This window comes from Rhyacophila brunnea, unplaced genomic scaffold (genome assembly GCF_057557595.1).
Source record: "Rhyacophila brunnea isolate RB1 unplaced genomic scaffold, BYU_Rbru_1.0 scaffold_14, whole genome shotgun sequence".
In the NCBI taxonomy this organism is placed as follows: Eukaryota; Metazoa; Arthropoda; class Insecta; order Trichoptera; family Rhyacophilidae; genus Rhyacophila; species Rhyacophila brunnea.
In genome coordinates this window covers 31,429,665-31,449,944 of record NW_028232796.1, presented here as the reverse complement: position 1 = coordinate 31,449,944, position 20,280 = coordinate 31,429,665, and the positions used below count along the sequence as shown (strand labels likewise).

The following is a 20,280-nucleotide window of genomic DNA, read 5'->3' as shown; positions in this document are numbered from 1 at the left end:
TTTGGGTATTGGCGTGCGGCTCTTTGCCAAATTCCCAATTCACATTTTTAACAAAAAAAGGTATAATTGTTGTCTTTTAAATCCGCCCATTGCAAAAGTCGACAAATAATTTTTTTCTACAATTCATATTGACACGAGCACTTTTGAAATAGATTTTTTTTTGGTGGATTTAACAAGCGAAGAGTTATGTAGCCCCAAATTTGTAGGTCTTGCCACCAAAATTGAGGATTTGGAGAGAGAAAAATGCAATTTAATTTCACAACACAGCGGAGCGCTCTAAAATATCTACATAATAAGGTGGATACTACGATTTTTAATACATGGTATAGCTTTCCGAACTCATATTCGATTCTACATAATGTGTATGTGAACAATCATTTTCAAACATGAACAATATAAATAGCATTTAGAGAAGCTAAATAACCGATGAGAATTTGGAGTCGCGCTTAAATTGAAAACTACAAGTTACATACCAAACATACAGACACTCTCCAAAGAAATGAAAGGAAGGTCATTGTTCACATTAGTTTTAAGGAATGCGTGAAAATTATAGGTACCTAACTCATTTTCTGTAAAAATTATATTTATAATTTCAACAATAAAAAAAAAATATTTGCCTTAGTTTTATTCGCAAAATCTTCTTCACTTGATAAATAAATAATAACATTCACTGAAATAAATCATACTTATAAAAATATATGTATGGCTCTCAAAAATAAATTTAACCGTTGTGATACGCATATTTGGCTCTTTTGGTCCAAGAGTTTGCAACCCCTGGACTAGACAAAGAAATGCATAATTTTTTTCAATGTGTGATTAGTTTTAATGTTTCAATAGTTTCGCGAGTGGCTGACAACCATTCCTCGCGAAAACGCCGTTAATATCGATAACTAAAGTCATCAAATTTTTATGTTACACCTGAAGAGTTGTTCATATAATTATCTAAGTTGCAGACGTTTTCCACATTTAAAACAAACGTTTCTTAAAAAAATGAAAAAAATGAGATTCATAACTCCGTATAATTGATATTGAATGTACTGTCGAACAAGAACTTCTTGTCCATGTATTAAAACTGTGAACTAACAATCCCCTCCAATGCAGCTAATCACACTTCTGTTTTCAAATGTGGAATGGCCCCATTTTAATTTACGCTCCCGTGGTAAACGGATCTGTCAATCTACGTAATTTGAAGCTTTTTATAATAAAAATATGTTTAAACCGATAATAAGTGATGTTAAAATATCATTGTTAGTAAACTTTTGGTTTATTTCGAAGAAGAAAAGGAGTAGCATCTAAAAGGAGAGCCCATACATTATTTAAACACGCCTCTAGCACGCGTTCTACATGCGATTACAGCGACATCCTGTTATTGCAGATTTCTTGTTGTCGGACAATAAAATGTTTATGGTCTTTAAAGAAGGAGGCAAGCGCCGACCCCACACTCTCTTTATAACACAGACATCGTTTCATGTCAGAAATCTATGGCCAATGTACTTCTGCATCTTTTCATCAGTTATAGTAAAGTGACAACACGTAAATTGGTTCAGTCCTCATTTTATATCATTGTGCATAGGCAAATAATGTTGAATTAAAATTTCAGTATCCCTTGTAAAAGAATGTGTTGTCTAGTAGCAAAAGAATGTAATACATAAGTCCAACTGCTGTGTATTCTACTCACATCAACGATCTTGGCAACAAACGTATAAGATCCCTCGACGTCGGGCCATGCCAACTGCTGCCAAAAAACTTTAATTTGATAGAAGATGGCCAGGGTGTCCACTGCGGAACTGCTATACTTGACTGTCTCATCCACCGGCACCAACTGATCCAATTCTACAGCCTTCTCAATTCGGGTGAGTGCTTTGAATACCGCGATGTCCAGCCACTGAGCTACTCCACCGAAGAACCATGAGTGGAACTTCGAAATGGCAATGTCTGACCAATCAGCAGGGCATAGGCTTTGACCTAGTCTGCAATGAGCAAAATTAAAAATTATTAAACAAGTAATTTAATCATCTGTGAATAAAGATATCTTAGGGCCAAATGAAAAAATGTTGATGTCATGTAAAACTAATTAATTACTTATGAACTGCAAGCATAATTGAGAGTTTAGCAAAACAATAATAATAATATATAATAAGGAATTATTGTTGCTTTTGGCGATCGAAAGTGCTACCATTTTTTAAATTCTGATTTTCGATAAAATTTTCAAATATTTTTTACTTGACATACCTACAATGGTAAAAGTGTCATTATAAATTGAATAACTTTACTAGAACATATCATTTTTTAAATATAATGGTTGCTTTATCAGTGGTTTACTTGTATATATGCACACACCACGGATAGTGTACCTAACAGTTGGTCTTTGGTATTTGAATAAATAATCGGTATTCAATACAATTTTCTACGTCAGAAACGAGTAAAGTTTCAAATATATTATGATCACGTTATGTGATGTCACAGTAAGCTGCCGCTATGGGAAAATAGTGTGTAATGTCGTTTTTCTTGTTGTTTAAAATGTTATCAGACTGATGCTCCCATCCCGTAGCACATTTTGAACCTTTGTCACCAAAATCTGCCGAAATCAACAGAACAACAATGGGGTCACCTCACGCGTACCGCGCTACATTGACACCCGCATGACTCTATAAACGTATTTTATCATTTTCTACATGCCTACACATTTTCAACTCATGTCAAAATCGCGTGCTCTTTGTTGTACATTACACACTTTTTTCCCATAGCGGCAGCTTACTGTGACTTCACGCGATAGTGCGCGACGTGCATAATAATATAATCACAGCTTTAATGTTTTATTTTGTTCATTATAATAATTTATTTACGATTCTTTTAACATAAATCAATTATTCAAGCATTAATCATAGCATATATTAATGATAGATGATTATTATTCTTTTAACTTACGCCAAAAACCTCTGCAGAACAAGATAAAGTTCAAAGAGTGTTGTCCCCATGGCGAGCGGTTCTCCCTGTACGTCCGTCCCCCCGAGCTGAATCCCTTCTCCATTCGCATTAGCCAGCCTGATGTGCTGTGAAGAATCCTCGCTGTATCGTAATCGTCTTAGACTCTTGCACACTTCCAGTACTTCGGGTTCGACAAGCTCTGCTATTTTTACCTGGTACAACAAGTACAGCGTTTTCGCATAAGGGAAATTGATGACTCTGAAAGAAATAAAAGGAAAATTAATAGGTAATCATTGTATATTCATAAACAGCTACGTATTAATGTAATATTAAGCTGTGATGTGAATGAATTGCAATTGCTAGAGTCATGTAATATATGAAGCTGACAATGTTATGTCATGGAGGCCATTTTGTTTTATAAAGATTGAAGACTACTATACTAATCAATCTGCATAGATTGTTGGTTATATTGATATTTATAACTGGTTTTGTAGTAAATTGCTAATACTGTCTTACAGGGTAGAAGAATGGTTGTTAGACGGAGGTAAACGATTGCTCAAATAAAAGAATAACAATACATACGTGGGTCTACATGCAAATGTGGTTTTGACGCAAAAAACGGAATATTTTTAATTTATTTTAAATATTTTCTGTATAAAACTTTCTGAAACTTTCTGTATCTACAAAGTGCGGGCGCTAGTCGTCTTCACATAAATTTTAGTTAGGATTATCAGGCCAGTAATTTCATATACCCACCGAGCGGTTTAAGCGGCGGCCTATAAAAAATTATAAATGTAGATTAAAATCAAAAATGTTTAACTCACTCTGCGAAAACTTTGTCATAATATTCAACGGCCCTCTGCAGATCTGATCTAACTAACTGTATCACTCTTATAAGATGCTGAAGTCTTCCTTCTTCAGTCTTATCTTTGCACTCATTGTTATCCAAGATATGCACGAACCATTCGGCGGCTCCCTGAATGATTCCTTGCCTCAAAACATCTCTCAAATCCGTAATGGGTTCGTCGTTTTTTCTTTCGATCCATCCGTAAACGTTCTTGGGGAAAAGATCCATTCCTTGCGGTGGCTCCAAATCCGAAAGAGCGAACAGGACTTTTAGGATATCGGAAAGCATTTTAATAATCACCTTGTCGCCCGCGGTTTTTTTCCTGATTTTTCTTATAATACTAAAACAAGACGGAAGCAGTTTTCTGGCACCGTCCCAAAACAATTTCACTTCTTCTTCACAAATCAATTTTGATTGTAGGGGTTTGACTAGTTTTGCTAATATGTTGTGTAAGAGGCCAAAGCTTAGCGGGTGTTCCACGTGAACTGTACAATAGACTGTCCATTGGGCGAGGAGGTTCTCGTTTTGGCCGAGAGCACTTAACGCTGCATGCTGTTGGATGACAGCCTCCGCTTGAGGACCGAAGCTGCCTGACCACCAGTATGGTGCTACCTTAATGGATTTAAACATCAATAAATATTAATACAAGTTTTAGAGAAATATAGACTGATTATTTATTAAATTGTAGACATACATAATTTGAAAACACTTCTGAGAAAATATATAACCAATAGATAAGATAGATAGACACCCAGCAGAAATCGAACCTATGTCTCTCGGGATTCGCGCCCATGCACATCGACCACAATACTATAAGCATCTTATCTAAATACGACAAATTTTAACTAATGGCTCTTACAATACCTACTCTCTGAAGCACTTTCTAAATTGAGTTACTATTGGCAATCGACATGTGTATTTCAAATCAAAGTAGGTATTAATTACCTTAATTATCAACCGGTAACTACTAGTAGGTACTAGTTTTTTCTATCGGTTATATATTTTCTCAGAAGTATTTTCAAATTATGTATATTCAATAAAAAGAATGTTACATTCTTAAATCTTGTGAATTATTCGTTGAATAAAAAAAAAGTTAATTAAATTGTAGACATTGTGCAGATTTTAATATTTCGCATAAGACAATCGGGCTGTCCGTTGATCATTCCATTAATATGAAATGGTGAGCAATCAATGAGGTTTTTTATGACTATTGTGCAGCTAATTTCACGGTGGTCAAAGCTTATACATGTCTTGAAGAAGCCATATTCAAAGAATATCACATCAAAAATTAATAATACCGGATATGTTCAATTGATACAGTTTGAAGATATAAATACCTTTGAATTCTCAAGTTCGTACAACAGCAATATCCTTAATAGATGTCTGTGTTCTGACGTGGCGACTTGTGAATTTTTCTCTGATGAAAATGAAAGCTTAACTTTGATAACTCCTTGCCGTCGGACTTTGTTTTTCTTGTCCAGACTGTACCACATTGTCATGCCAGATGTAGGAACCGACTGTAAGGTGAAACAGAAGAGAACATTAATGTTTTAAATATTGTTGCTACATGGTATATAATAATAATTACTATTAGGTATAACAATCTATTTGACGTTTAATTAAAGAAATTTTGATTGTCTATGATTAAAGAAATGCTCACTTTTAAAGGTATTGACGCTCGACCGATAAGTTCATTGTCGTGTTTACCCGTAGATGCCGTAACAGCGATTTCTTTCATAAGTTTTTTAAATCCTTTGACGCCTTTTACATCAAAAAGTTTTCCCATTTTTTCTTTGACTGTTTCAGCTGGATCAAAATCCCTACAATGATAAATAGCATATTATTTAAATATGCAAGAAAGCACAATAACAAAATCATTATATTCAACATAGAATAAAATAATAATAACTTGACTCTGGACTAATATTATTAGCATTATGGTTGTCTTACCATACTTCTAAGCAAAGGATATCTTCTGCAGGAGTTTCTGAGATGGGCCTGTAAACATAAAAAACCAACAACTTCATACATTTGTATATTATAGGTACATAATTAATAAAGTAAATCAGGAATAAAATTGACAATTTATTGTAACAACTATGTACATATATTTAAATTATATTATATTATAACAGATGTAACAGAACTATAGAGACGTTTTAATAAGCAGAATATAAGAGGGAGTGAACAGCGTATAATCAGAGTTGTCGAAGAAGCCCTCCAAAGCTTAAAATCGCTGCGTGCAAGCAAGCTTCTAGAATTATTCATCATGAAAAAGCTAAGCCGTTCAATAATTGAAATGTTTCAAAAATTCTACGTGTCTTTAGTAAGGAGTATTCTTGAACGAGGCTAAATTATCTAGATTCTAGTGATGAAGTTAGCTACAGTTTTAGAGCATGTCCAGTATAAATTTCTTCAAAATCCTTATTTGAATGTGAATAACTATGTTCCTTTCGATAATTTCTCAAACTAATATTTTCTGACTATCTTTCTCCAAGGCATGTTCGCTTTTCCCTCTCATGAAGCTCGTAGATTACTTTTGCTCTCACACTCTGGTTTCCAATCCTAATATTTTGAATTTGTATACACTCGTCTGTATGATTCTTTGCTTTGTATTTCTATCATACAAAGTGTACCTGTGTACCTGGTTTTATGAATTGTAAAATGTCACATTGTGAACGTCTTAGGCATATTATTAAAGTCAGTAGCAGGAGGTCATTTCGTGCAGATTCATTTGTAGCATACATCACATTTTTATAATAGGAAATTTATTTACCAGGGCTGCACTGAGATGAAAACACCATACAATAATGTAACAAGCCCATAAAAGATTCTTTACAAAATGAACAATATTTATTTAGATGAAAAATCAGGTAAAATTGGAAATAACAATACGTAACTAAGGAACCAAAGCAAAATAATGTCAACATCAGGTCTCCATTTTCTTTTTCATTTAGAAACCAGATCTAGAAATGTAACCGGAACCGAACTCTAAAAACATTCCTAAATAAAGATGGTTCATTATTATTATATCTCTACCACATACGTAGGTATATCTAAATAGTATTGAGTGACTACTACTTACAAAGAGAAGTGTTCTTCCCACATAGGACTAAGAGTTTCCGTTTTAACTGAAGTGTTATATCTTTGCGTCTGATTAGAAAGAAGATACATTGTGACGAAAGGGTCGCTTAGTCCATTGGCATCTTTAGGGTGAAGGTCTTTTGCTTCAATGATTTCCACGTTCAGCATGATCTCGGGGGGTTCCTTGGCCTCTGCTTCGGCCATGAGCAACTGGTGTCGGTCGCTGGCCATTCTGAAGGCATCCTGGATGTAGGATATGAGAGCCAGTTGCCCGATCTCCACGTTCACGTCAAATCCAACGTTGTGTAAGACTTGGAATAGGATCTCTTTGTAAAGTTCGTCCATCTGAAAGCAATGAGATCGAAAATGAGTAATGACAACATAATAGAGTAAGTGTGTACCCATTATTTTACCCTAAATAACCCTTACGACTAAATCAGGTAGATGCACTTGCATTTTTAATGGCATCCTCGAGCATTTCATTAATTTATCAGAAAAAGTGAAGTGAACCCGAGCACCTTTACTTAAATTTTGCGCTATCACCTCTGTGGAAATTGAGAGATCATTTTCCGCATATAAACAAAATACTGACAGATATGCGGTAAATGTAATGCCAGAGAATATTGAAAAAAATATTGTAAGTAACGTATTTTTTCAAACAAAAAAATAGCAAATAGTATTTAGGAATAGTTAAGTGTGTCGTTTTTGTTTTTTTAAGTTGTGTTTAGTTTCCATAGTTTACATTTTGCATTGTTTGTTCAATTATTTGTAGGTGCCTACCTACTTCTAAACAAACTATTTTGAAAATTGTAATTGATTAACTTTATATTGATTATTTGTGTTTTTTTGTTATTGTATTATACCTATTACTGCTTAAAATTATTAATTTGTTTTTCGATTTTTTATCGGTAACATTGGGTAAAGTGGGTATTTACAATATTTTTCCATAAAAATGTCAATTTTTAACTGCATATTTCTTTGGTTTTAGTGCATATTTCAATGATGTTAAGTGCATATTATGTGCATGCATATAATCATGTTTTTTGTTGAATATAAATCCGCTCCCTAGTCATTATATTTTAAAATATTTATATTATTACATAATTTAAGAGGATTGGATTATGCATTTAGACAAATATTAACTGACAAAAAAGGACTATAATTACATCATAAACAACTGGACTGGACCCAACGCCTCAACAAAAACGAACCATAAGTCCGAGTGAGTAAGCATTTGGCACGCTTTATCCGCTTTATGCGTTAGAGTAAGATAGAATTTCTACAGCTGAATTAAATATTTTTTTAAACGTAGCCGGTAAAAATGGATTTGACTGATTACATTCATTTAAAAACTGCGAGCACGTGTTGCTGAAATTTATTGTTTTTTGTGTTAAATATTAAGTTAGTGGTAATTATTTTTATTTATTTTAGTACCTAGAACATATGGTTAACGATGTTGTGTTTAAATTTGGTAGCCGTACTGATACGCAACACGATGGTATAACGTTTCATAGTTTAGTTGATGATAATAAAATTGAGGTTCTACTGTGCGTTATACACAAGAAACACGGCTTCATTTTTCCAAAAAATAGGCGCTCTCTATACATATCATTGCTCTGAGACTGGACCCAACTGTAGGCAAGTACAACAGGGAGATAATGATTATTTTGTAATGGTACTATTTAAATATGATTGTGTTTAGCCATTCATGTAAGGAAGACTTATAAAATAATAAATGAACAGACCGTAATCTAAAATATAAATGAATGTATTAATTGAGATTCAAAAAGGCAGGGTCTGTTTGTACACCAAATTGCTAGTAAGAGAATTTTCAAATTAATAAAACTATTACTTCCTCCGAGTCGTTTGTGAGTATTTTATACTTTATATCATTATTTTTGTATATTTTGTTATATTTAAATATACCACGGAAAAACAATAATGCGGAGTATTCAAGAGATGTTTCTTCATTAATCTTTTAGCAAAAAAAATATTTTTCAGCGTCGATGGTCGATACCAGCAAGCTTTGTGGACTTCCGGCTAACCTTTGACGCATGTGCAATGCGCATTTCCGTAGGCAATCTATAATACTATGTTCCTGCTGGAACCGACCGCTGCCGCCAGAAAACGATTGGAAACGATCAGAGGTCGGTTCATGCTCGGAGGCTTCAACTGCTTCCAGACGGCTCGCTAAGTTGCCAACCATTGCCAACATTGTGATGAAGTGACAATGCTACGATGTCAACTCTTTGGTTCCAAGGCTACACTAATCCATAACCCTAGCCTAAGGCAGTGATCTACAAACTGTCGATAGCATGACGTGATAAAAAATATTATAATTTTAATCGAGGAAATTTAATACCCATCGAAAGATACCATATAATATGAAATTAAATATTCGACTTTCACGGTTGTTAGTTATCGTCACAGAATAGATTAATAAATAGAATTCCGATAGGCTATACCCCCAATACACTACATTTTGACGCAGGGTTTTGAATGCGTGAGTATCCTACGAAAATGAACCACACATTATAGACGTGCAATAGTGTGTTGCAACCTTCAAATACACCAATATTGAATGAGCGTCAGTGAATAAATCGAGAGCAGTTATCAAGGACAAGCGTATTCTCGACACGCGTTTAAGTTTATCCCATATCCTTCCAAACTCGAGATCGGTTGCCTGATACTGCACCCGTTAGGTATTTCAGTTCCCATTATATTTGAGTTCCCAGGTTATCGTATTAGAGTTTTTTTGGTTATAACCGTGTGTTCTTCCTTAATATTGAAGGTGTATGAAAGCGAACGACGCTCTAAGTGTGTCAAAAACATCTGTTTAGTTGAAAATAAACATTGTTCATAGTAAAAAAAATGGAGGGTGATAGTGTACATTCATACAGCCAACAGTAGGTACCTACATTTCAATTCATTCATTATTTCTTGAGAGTGGTGTCTGAAACGCCAAGGAAAGAAAAAGGAAGAACACGCGAAGAATCCGTTGAATAATGGAAGAAGAAAGAAGCAGTTAAGCGGGTGAAAAAAAGCCCGACACAATTACCTATAATATGTACTTTCTTTTATTCGTAAACAATCACAAGTCAAAATTAAAGACAGTCACAATAGAGCACGTACAGTGTCACATACATAAAACAGTAGAAATCCATAAATTACACGTTCCTATTCTAGCAGTCGCGTTTACTATGAAAACTAAATGTACCACGTAGCCATGCCTAACTGATATAATGGTCATCTCTGACGCAGTAGATTTTGCGGGTTTGATCCCGCTGCAAGTCTAAAAATGCATTCATCCAGTACAAGGGCAAAATAGATTGGGTGAATGGCTAACAGCTTTTTGTCTTAAAATATCCCGTTAATATAACCTTCACTTTAAGAAGGATTGTTTTGCTCGTCTCAATTGCGAACATGGTAGAGAAAGTAACATGATATCACTTAGGAGGAAAGGTTAAGAGCCACTGCAGTAGACTGACATCGGCTAGACTGCTTGGCGACGTAGGTATATATACCTATGTAGCAACGTGGAACAATAAATAGGTACATATATTTTTGTTAGTAAGACGTATTTACTAGTATGGAATATAGACGATCAATAGCGTGAAAAATGAGCATCGTAGACCCATGGTTCTACAATACCTATGTATTTTAACAATATATCAAACGTCAGCTGTTAAATATTTCTTTTAATTTTTACGTCATAACAATATTATAAAAATGACGTATAAAATCTTCAAAATAAATGTATCATAACATCACTATAATACCCACATATTATAATATATACGACGGTTGTATTGTAAACCATTTAACGTGTCTAAATTACATATTTTTTATATTAATATTACACCTAAAGCTAAAGCTTTGGAAAATGAGGTTTGATTTTATCACTGCGTGATTTCTCAATGGAGACACATATACATAGGAAAATCATACATTGCCCACACGGAGTTTGGGCAAACCTACATTGTAACGATGACGCATATCCGACGTATGAGAAATTGGGAATTGCGGAATATTTCATTCTCTAGAATTCGCGATATTGATTGATTTTTCAAAAATTACCAAAATTCCTTTTCCCATCATGAGTAATATGACACACGCTCCCGTGGAATGGCATACGAGAGAAGAGATACCTACACGAGAGAAAAAACTCTTAAATAGCATTTTGAAAACAAAGCATTCGACTGACACTTAAAAGAAAAAGCTCTCGAATGTGACTGAATGGCAAGTTTTCAATAGACAGTTTAGAAAAGACGAAATAAATACATGACAAATAAATAAACAAATCTTCACTAGAGAAAACACAACTAATAATATGCCTGTAAGCAACACGTATATGCCTACTATATATTTGCGAAAATACTATAAAATATATTCGATCTAAAATATTAATACCCCATGATGTCAGTAAATATACTGTACCTATATATGTTTTCATGCCCTGTTTTCAGGTTGTGCGGGTATGTGATAGTATTGGGTTAACCAACCAATCATTATCAAAAGCTCACAAAATCGTTCGGGGATGTTATGATATTGTTTTTATATATATATATATATAATATGAGTGTATGGAATATTATACTATTCATGGATCAATGAATTATTAATAGTGGTATAATTGACATGATTAAATACGTGCAGATAATATTTCCAATTTCATATTAAAAAGGGTTTTCTGATAAAAGAAAAATATAACCTTTCTACGCTCACGTGGAACATTGTTTATTCATGAATTATTAATAATCATTAAATCTGCAATCTGCTGTCATCAACGCTAATGGTGCCTGATAGGGCTTGACACGAGGAAACGGTTCCGACCCAAAATGGATCATGACTGCGACCACGCAGTAAATTGACAGGCGCATGTAGATTCAAATTCTTTAGGACACCAGGATTGGAAACCATCCCTCGCGATAACAGGCAAAAATGTCTCAAAAGCAGAAAGTGACATATTAGATTCAAGAGAATGAAAAGTAAGCATGCCTTGAAGAAAGGCAGTCGGAAAATAATTATTTGACGAATTATCAAAGGATTAGGTGGTATGCAGCCAATGAGGTGTCACTCTCTCTAATATCACCAAGAAGAAGATAGCTCTATATGATTTTCGCACGTAAGGGAGTCTCTACTCCACTTTATCTATACCTATACGGGGTTTAACAATCTTTGCTTCAGTTAATAAGTTATCATCATACTTATCAAGAATGCCAGTAATAATAATTATATAATTATAATAACGAGTCATGAATCGATTGTAACATTTAAATTTTAAATTAATTACACGAGTCATAAAATAGTTGAATTAGGTATTGTTAAAATGTTATTAACCGGGTGGAATATTTATTCAGTCACACTTCTAAATTGCTTTAAAACAATACAGGAAATCGATTTATGAATAAACAACACAATCCATCGGGAATATTAAAATAATTAATATTCCAAAAGGAAGTGAATGTTTAGAAACCTTGTCTAGTATTTTCACAACACGCTTATATTTCCACCATTTATACGCCAATCTGTTATAAATTTTATGAGTTATTCTGTGGCTTATAACAATTCTCAGTATAGATATATACCTACCTACTTAAAAGCTTTTGATACAATTTGATCGATACTAACTGCTAACGATAATCGCCTTCCGCCATGAGTTGTCAATGAAAGAGTCGCAATAAGTAAAATACGCATTTCTAAAAGTTAATAAATATCCTCGAAATGGATTATTATTTCAAAATCAATCAGTACCCAACTGATTGTTTAGGTCGGGCTAATGGGTTGCTAATATTGATATGAAGATGTCGATATTTTTATAGTAATGCGATATGTTTAACTTTATAACTCATTAGTTTCATTCTTTTTCCTCCCAATTTGTGAGGTTTCTCGAAATAATTACATGGTGTTGCCAATTACTTATTGTTCCACGATTCTCTGGGTTATATGACAGTCAGTTGTCTTTTAAAATTACTCCCACTACCTATGTCAATAATCCCCAGAAACCCAATAAAGTTTTTCTATTAGTTATAAATCCATAAAAAAATTGTAATAGCCTCCGCCCATTATGACGACGAGTCGCTGCAACTCGATTCAATGGTTGGTGGATGAGCATAATAATTACACACAATCCGCATAGATTGTGTACTGTCATGGTATGAAGATAAATAACGCGAGGTAAAGCGGGAGTACCACTGTGGAAGTAATAAGACGAGGTGAGGTCATACAGGGATTAGAGAGGATCATTACACGTCGAAAACGTATGGTGGTTAGCCCAACAACCAGTCGAGTTACACCAAATATCCGTTATAATAGGCAGAGTATCTAAACTTTGCTCAAGAAATAAATTATTTGCTTCACGGAATCCATTTTTTTGACAATGACATTTCATCCATCTGTGTAACTACAATTTACGTAGGTAGTATTTTTACATTAAAATATTTCTCAATATTAAAGATTTACCAGTTTGATCAATGAATGCACGAGGAATTACCTACCGCCAGCAAATAACTGATACAATATAGCACCAAGCACACGAATATGCATACTTCAGACACACTTTCAGGAAGGATGCAGGTAATTTAAGGTAGTTATTAACACCTCCCATTTATGGCAGCATCCATCTGGACGCTCCCCGCCTGCAATTGGTTGACGTTACACCGGATTCACAGAGTTCATTCCTCCTCAATTGAAAATGTTTTAGTATTGAGTATCCATTTTTCAGCCGTCAGATCAAGAGGCGCTTTTGATCATAATTATCTCCTGTATCGACGCTGTACCTATAATGAGCGAAATAATACCAAGTATTTCTTTCGTGACGCCGCAAACTTTGGACGATACCCAGTGACATCCCTAGAAAGAATGCCGCCCCTAGGCAGCGCCAAAATGCCGCCACATTCTTTATACAGTATTTTTTATCATCCTTTCATGACTCCAATATCTAAGAAATGTGTTGTATGGATACATTACTAACAAAAAATAGACTGTAATTATTCTCGAATCTGCCCTTGTCGTTTTTGGTCACCAAGGACGCCGAAGGGCAACGGAAGTAAACTAGACATCGCGAACCCAACAAAAATATTACAGTCCTGTTAAACCTTTTATGTTAATTAATATATTTTGTTTCCGGTAAGCTGAATTTCTAATGGAAGGATATTTTTGTTATTATTAAGTTTAGGTAGCTATTTCTCCTCGATTTGCCGCCATTCAAGTAACTTCCGCCCCAAGCGACGCTCAATCTGCCTACCCCCACTAGACGTCACTGACGATACCGACATATCGAAACAGTTAGACGCGTTCTAAATGTATACACCCAAACTCTTTCCCGCACACGCGTTGTGAAAACACAATATTATATACTATTTTTGTAATTCCTAACGTTTCTATAAATCAGTTCACCAAAACAGTGTTTAGTTTGACTCTACAAATGCTCTACCAAAAACATTCGAACCCTCTCTCGTGCGATTCCTCACCTTATTCGACCAGAACAAAAGAGCGGGTTTCTTAGTATACAAGGTAAATAGTCATATTATATTAGGTGAGTATTCATATAAATGACGTGGTATATCGACTTAGTAATGTTATTATTTAAAATGTCAGAAACATTTACAAAAATATCACTAACAAGGGAAGTCGTACAACGTACAATACACAATATAATATTATTACAGCAACTGTTATAATTATCTGAAAATCGTATCATACATAATGAGGTTACAAATATTATGTAGCGACAGTATTGCTACAAAGAAATATAATTTAATAATACTATTATTAAAAGGAAGGTCAGTGAAAATATTTTTGAAAGCCGATACTGAAAGCTCGCTAGGCGCGCGAAAAAAGTTGACAATGATTTAAAAAAAGAAACTTTTATGCATGGCCGGTGCATTTTTCTGTCGACGGTCACACACATTTTATTTTTTTTTATTTCGTTCCAATCGCTATTCTATAATTATCGCAGCCCACTTCACTCCCACCGTTTTCTCCATTCATTTAATTTTCACGTCATTAAAACTGAACTCAAAATTCGAAACGATTTATGATTTGAAATAAAAAATATGGATGGTTTTTTTTTTAAATCAAAATACCCCTTGGTTTTCGCGCAAATGGCACAAGCATTTAAAAAGACTAATCGTTTCTGCTTTTTACTGTTCGTTCTACCGAGATCACAACTGATGGATGCATTAGTGATTTTAACCTTACAAAAACAATCTCATTTTCAATCAAATCTCATCATCAATTTTGATCTGACGGACATCTGAGTATTATTAATAAGAAAACAATAACCAAGATCCATACAATGGATAGGTGGTGGAGCCTAATGAATGCAACAATGAAGGAATGCAATAAAAGGCAAATCATGACGATATGTTCATTTGTCTCAATTCTTTTATCATAATTTGTCAGAGAGTAATACATATAAATTTGCTAAAACCTAGTAGGTACATATGCCTGGAAAAAAAGACAGTGCTTTGTAAATATTTTCCGCTACACAAAAATTGTGTGTGCACAATAGTTTGATTGAAACTCAACGCATGTCCACATATGCAAACATTGCACAAACCACTGACAAACACAACAACATTCCACGAGACTACGCGTCACTACTTCTGATGAAATATTAAAAATTTCCCCCACACATAAACACACTTGCTTGTTCGTCAACACATTTCCACAAGTTTTCCATCGAACAGTTTTTATGCTATTTATTAATTATTTGTTGACGGACAGAAGTATGTCGATCTGGGCTATAGTTGAATCATTTAATCATGAATATGCGTAGATGCGATTTCTTCTCGTGCGCAGGATTTAGACTGGGTGAATGTGAGTATTGTTACGATACCTGTTAGTTGTCGCCTGTTGTAGTTGTGTAGGTACATCAAGTTTATTGCATCGCTTAAGCCGCTCGGTGTTTAAAACTATGTATTATTTTCGTCCATAAACTTTCAAACCTTGCAGTAATCTAATATTATGTTTATTGACTCGCTTATAATAGAAACCTAGTTGCACATATTATTGTGATTCTTTTTTGACACAATAATACCTATGCACGTGTGTGAAAATTAAGCACAACTAATTTTTCACTGAATGTCACTTGTGCCTTTACATCTTCAACCCCAGTGAATTGTGTATAAAAGTATATGATGACTTATTACCCGAAAAGTGTAATAAAATAAACAATTGTAAGTATGTCGCTATTTTGTTACCTTATGACTTGACTACAGTGAATATGACTATAGACTAAAATTTAACTGTAATTTTATAATGTAATATTGTCATAGTTTCCGATATTTACCATCGTCTGGGTAAATAACAATATTATTTGCAATTACCTATCTACAACCATTCAATAATTGTATCTACTTGAGAGGGAAGGGAGTTCTTTGGTCTGACAATGTCATACAACATATAAATTCATATCTCTTGATATCAGTAAAAAAAAAAAACTTAAATACACACAGCCGTCTACCAGAGTTTCGTTTAAATATTAGGTAGGTACCTACCTATTCCCAAGAAGTTTTCTAAACTCGAAAGATAGGGTGTAACTTAAATTATTGTCACACCGTATCTGTTTTTTTTTCTAAATACAAATAATAATAATAATAATAATATCATTTGAAATACATGTAACTATTATGTAAAAATAATTAGATACAAGATACGGGCCCGAGTAACTGAGAGATTGGCTAACAACCGATTCTAAAACCTAAAATCTGCAAAAATATTCTGATGTTTTAAAGCTTCAGATTCATGTGTATTATCAATTATTTTATATTATTCTACTATTAACTATTTTTCATATCATGCAATGAACGACTTAAACATGTAATTTGTAAAGTTGCTCATGTGATTGGTAAAATATTTACATAATATTATAGTCGACGTATACGCCCACGATAGCCGAGCCGTTACCGAGTCGGCTTATAATGTCGTGGGTTCCGGGTTCAAATTCCGGGTCTGACAAATTCACGTGTTGCGTGTTGCTATTCAATATGTGTTTGGTGTAGAGTATGGATCTAATAGGTTGAGAAAGTGGCTGACATTCATTTATCGTAAAAACAAAAATCTGTTTATACAACCTCCACTCCGTGGAGGCCCATAATTTATGATCGTCTTAGGATCGGACAGGGTTAATTTACTTAACTAAAAATAACTCTCCCCTGTTTTATAAAAATAATATTTTCTCATGTAAGCTTGTTGATATGTTTGTTTACTTATTGGGATAGCATTTACTTGGTAGAAGAATAATAAAATTCTAACAAACCATAATACAAAAATATATTTTAAAAGTTTCCAGAATACGGTAATCGTATAGTTACTCCATATTGTATTTGTGATCGAGGTCTTTTGAAACCAAAAATCAAACCAAAACCTAATACAACCTGCTGTAACTCAAAAAGAAGTTGGGTGTTTTTGGTTTTGGGTTGTTTTTCAGTAGGTTGTGTTAGTTTTGGTTCGGTTTTGGGTCTCAAAACATCTTAATTACAGTGACGTTAACATGGAGTACCTACTATAAAATTATTCAGAATACTAGTATTAAATTTGAAGATAAATTACCTAAAATTAATTCACCCACATCTGTAAGTAACTTATTAAAAGCAAGGAAGGACAAACTGTTTTGTGACAAATTTATGTAAGTAATCTTTATAACTGTGATTCAGACGGATAGCTTTTGACTAAAAGCTAAATTCGTGGAATTTAATATTAAACTTTTGCTATTCGTGCAATTTATTCTATTATCGTATGTACTATATACCAATAGAGATTTCTTTAAAATAATCACATAATGTGACATCATACTCACAGTCATAAACTGTATAATAAGACTTGTCTGCTTTTCGAGGGCATCCTTCCTGAGCCCTCGAAAAGTGTTCCTTCTCAGTGTTCCGTTCATCTTCATAATAATACCCACCAAACACTTTTAAACACAACACTCATTCCATCACAATCCCACTAAACATATTATCACCAAATTTACAATAAACAATTACGAATAATGACAGCACACACAACTAGCTTTCAGAAACTAATACTTAATAATAATTGGGTATTTATTTATTCAAAAGAAAAACTTTACATTAATTGACAATATATGTATTATTATTATGTAAATGGGTCACGATTTTATTGCTAATAAATACGGTTTGGTTTTCGCCGGTAATTTTCCCGGGTTTTTTTTTCGTTTTTAATTTATAATTCCCGGGCGATACTGTAAAGGTGCGCTCAATCGAGAGCCCGCTGCAGTACTATTAGTATCTAGGACCCGTACATCCACCGACTGAGGGTGCGCGCTTGCCAAAATCTATTTTCGCATGGCGCAAAGAACTTGCGCGATGCTTTATCGAGGGGGCTTGCCAACTGCGGCCCGCGTTCCACGCATCTCCCGACCAAACGCTAGATAATAATACAAAGGCTTCTTTCAGTATGCATTTTTATCGACGACGCCAACGAACCTTAATATTGAAGGTTGATTTAATAAACACGACAGTCGGCAGCCGAGTAAAATGGTTCTAGTTCAGATTTAAAAGTACAGAACAAATTAATATATCGTCTCTATTCTGGCAGAATACACTAACTGGAGAACACTAGTTTTGAGTAATTTGACTTTGAAGTTGTTAAAATGTTTGAAATGGTCTATAATGTGAGTTTATTAAGTAATCGTAAAAAGGATGACTTTAAAATAAAGACTGTTTATTTATTAAGAAGGTTTCCAGACGGTAAAGTTTGAAATAAGGAACATTTTGGTATAACTAACTCAATATGTCATTTTTTCGAATAAGTGTCTTCTGCCAGAACAGTGACGATATTATATTAAATACCTTAGTTCTATAGGGAAACAACTCATAATACATTATTCTAAGATCATGGCGTTTGAAAATGTTGCACAAATTCTCGTTTCAATATTAGAGCCTTGATTTTTAAAGTGTGTTTTTTTTATTTAATGAAAATAAACTTGGCAACGCACAATGCAATTTTACAGTTTAACAAATAATCAACCCAAACATTTCCGTTTTAATTGAATTAATAATTAATCCCAGAAAGGGTTATTTGATTTTATCACCCGTTGAATATATTTTTGATTGTTTTTTTTTTATTAATTTATAAAGAAAAAACCTTTTTACATCGAATTCCGTTATTAATTCAAAACCATGATATTTTGAGTTGTTTTATTATACTCGGGCACTTACTTAGTCTCATTAATGGAAAACATTAAGTCGTAAATGATCATGAAGTCAAATCGGATGTCAAGAATCTAAGAGTGGGTAATATTTTGTTGATATTTTAGTCTATTAAATTTAGGAAATCATTTTTTTGTACGGATTTGATGGATTTTTTTAAATATTTAATTATCAATTTTCGTTGAAGGGTGAAGACAACCAAATCTAAATTTTTTCTTGAAAAAATCGTTTTTTTGGGACTGCTCCCAGACAATCTAATGAAAGGGTCACCAATTTGATTCTGAAGGGGAAAAAATGATTAAACCAGCTAAAAAATATCGATATTTCGTAATAAGACTTTTTTACCAGAGAAACGAATCGATTTTTGAATTGTTGGAATTAAAATCCCCATTATGATACTGTGACCCAAAAGGTTATCACAGCGACCCGCGTACCACGCAACGTTGCACGACCCTGCCGCATAGTTACATATTATAAAAAACTAGGCCCGCGGTCGGTATGGGGACAGTGTTAAAAATTGGCGACACTTCATAAAACGGTGGGCGTATTTCGGCTAAGTGTTTGGCGGTTCCAAGTTCAAAACTTAAATCGCGCGGGAAAACAAAACAATAATTACGAAATTTTATTCTATTATATAAAGGAAAGCCAAAAGGGGCGATAGTCTGCATGGCCTCGATACGAAAAATACTATTGTTTATTTTAGTGTGTTACTATAGTAACGGGGCGGTACCAAAATTACGTAGTCGAACGCCAAAGGGTGCAAACGCCGCAAACCCACTTTCGACTTCTTTTGCCGTATTCCCCATAAGGTTTGCATGGAGCGTTAACATACTGCGTAGCTACTCGTAACTAAAACGTATTAAAACAATCTCAGTTTGGATAAGAGAACTTAAATGATTATCTAATTACCAACATCACGCTATAAATAAACCTTTAAACGTGATAATCAGCTGAAAAGGCAGCACAAAATAATAATACGTAATTTTAAAACATCTCAGAGAAATAATGTAACTACTAGCAAAAAATCTTTTTAAAAAAAATAAGACACCCAGCGAGATTCGAACCTGCACCCCTGGGACTCGCCACCATGTAATCTAACCAAATAACGAAATTTAGAAAATAACATTTTGGTGAGAATTGTAAACACCCCTAGTAAAGTTCGTTGCAATTAAATAGGACACACACAGTGACGTCCCGTGGGGGTAGGCAGATTGAGCGTCGCTTGGGGGCGGCAGTTACTCG

The 20,280-nt window shown here is 34.1% G+C and overlaps 1 protein-coding gene across 2 annotated transcripts in view; it reads right to left on the bottom strand.

The window, feature by feature from the left end:
• The window catches only part of stac (C2 and C2B_Munc13-like domain-containing protein staccato), a 111,415-nt gene that overhangs the window by 10,023 nt on the left and 81,112 nt on the right, over positions 1-20,280 (bottom strand). For both annotated transcript variants that reach the window (XM_085942166.1, XM_085942167.1), the window contains exons 3-9: positions 6,861-7,204; positions 5,726-5,773; positions 5,436-5,595; positions 5,113-5,292; positions 3,753-4,387; positions 2,929-3,186; positions 1,679-1,970 (exon numbers count right to left, since the gene is read on the bottom strand). In XM_085942166.1, coding sequence (XP_085798292.1) covers positions 1,679-1,970; positions 2,929-3,186; positions 3,753-4,387; positions 5,113-5,292; positions 5,436-5,595; positions 5,726-5,773; positions 6,861-7,204 — 1,917 coding nt within the window. The remainder of the gene's footprint in view (positions 1-1,678; positions 1,971-2,928; positions 3,187-3,752; positions 4,388-5,112; positions 5,293-5,435; positions 5,596-5,725; positions 5,774-6,860; positions 7,205-20,280) is intronic.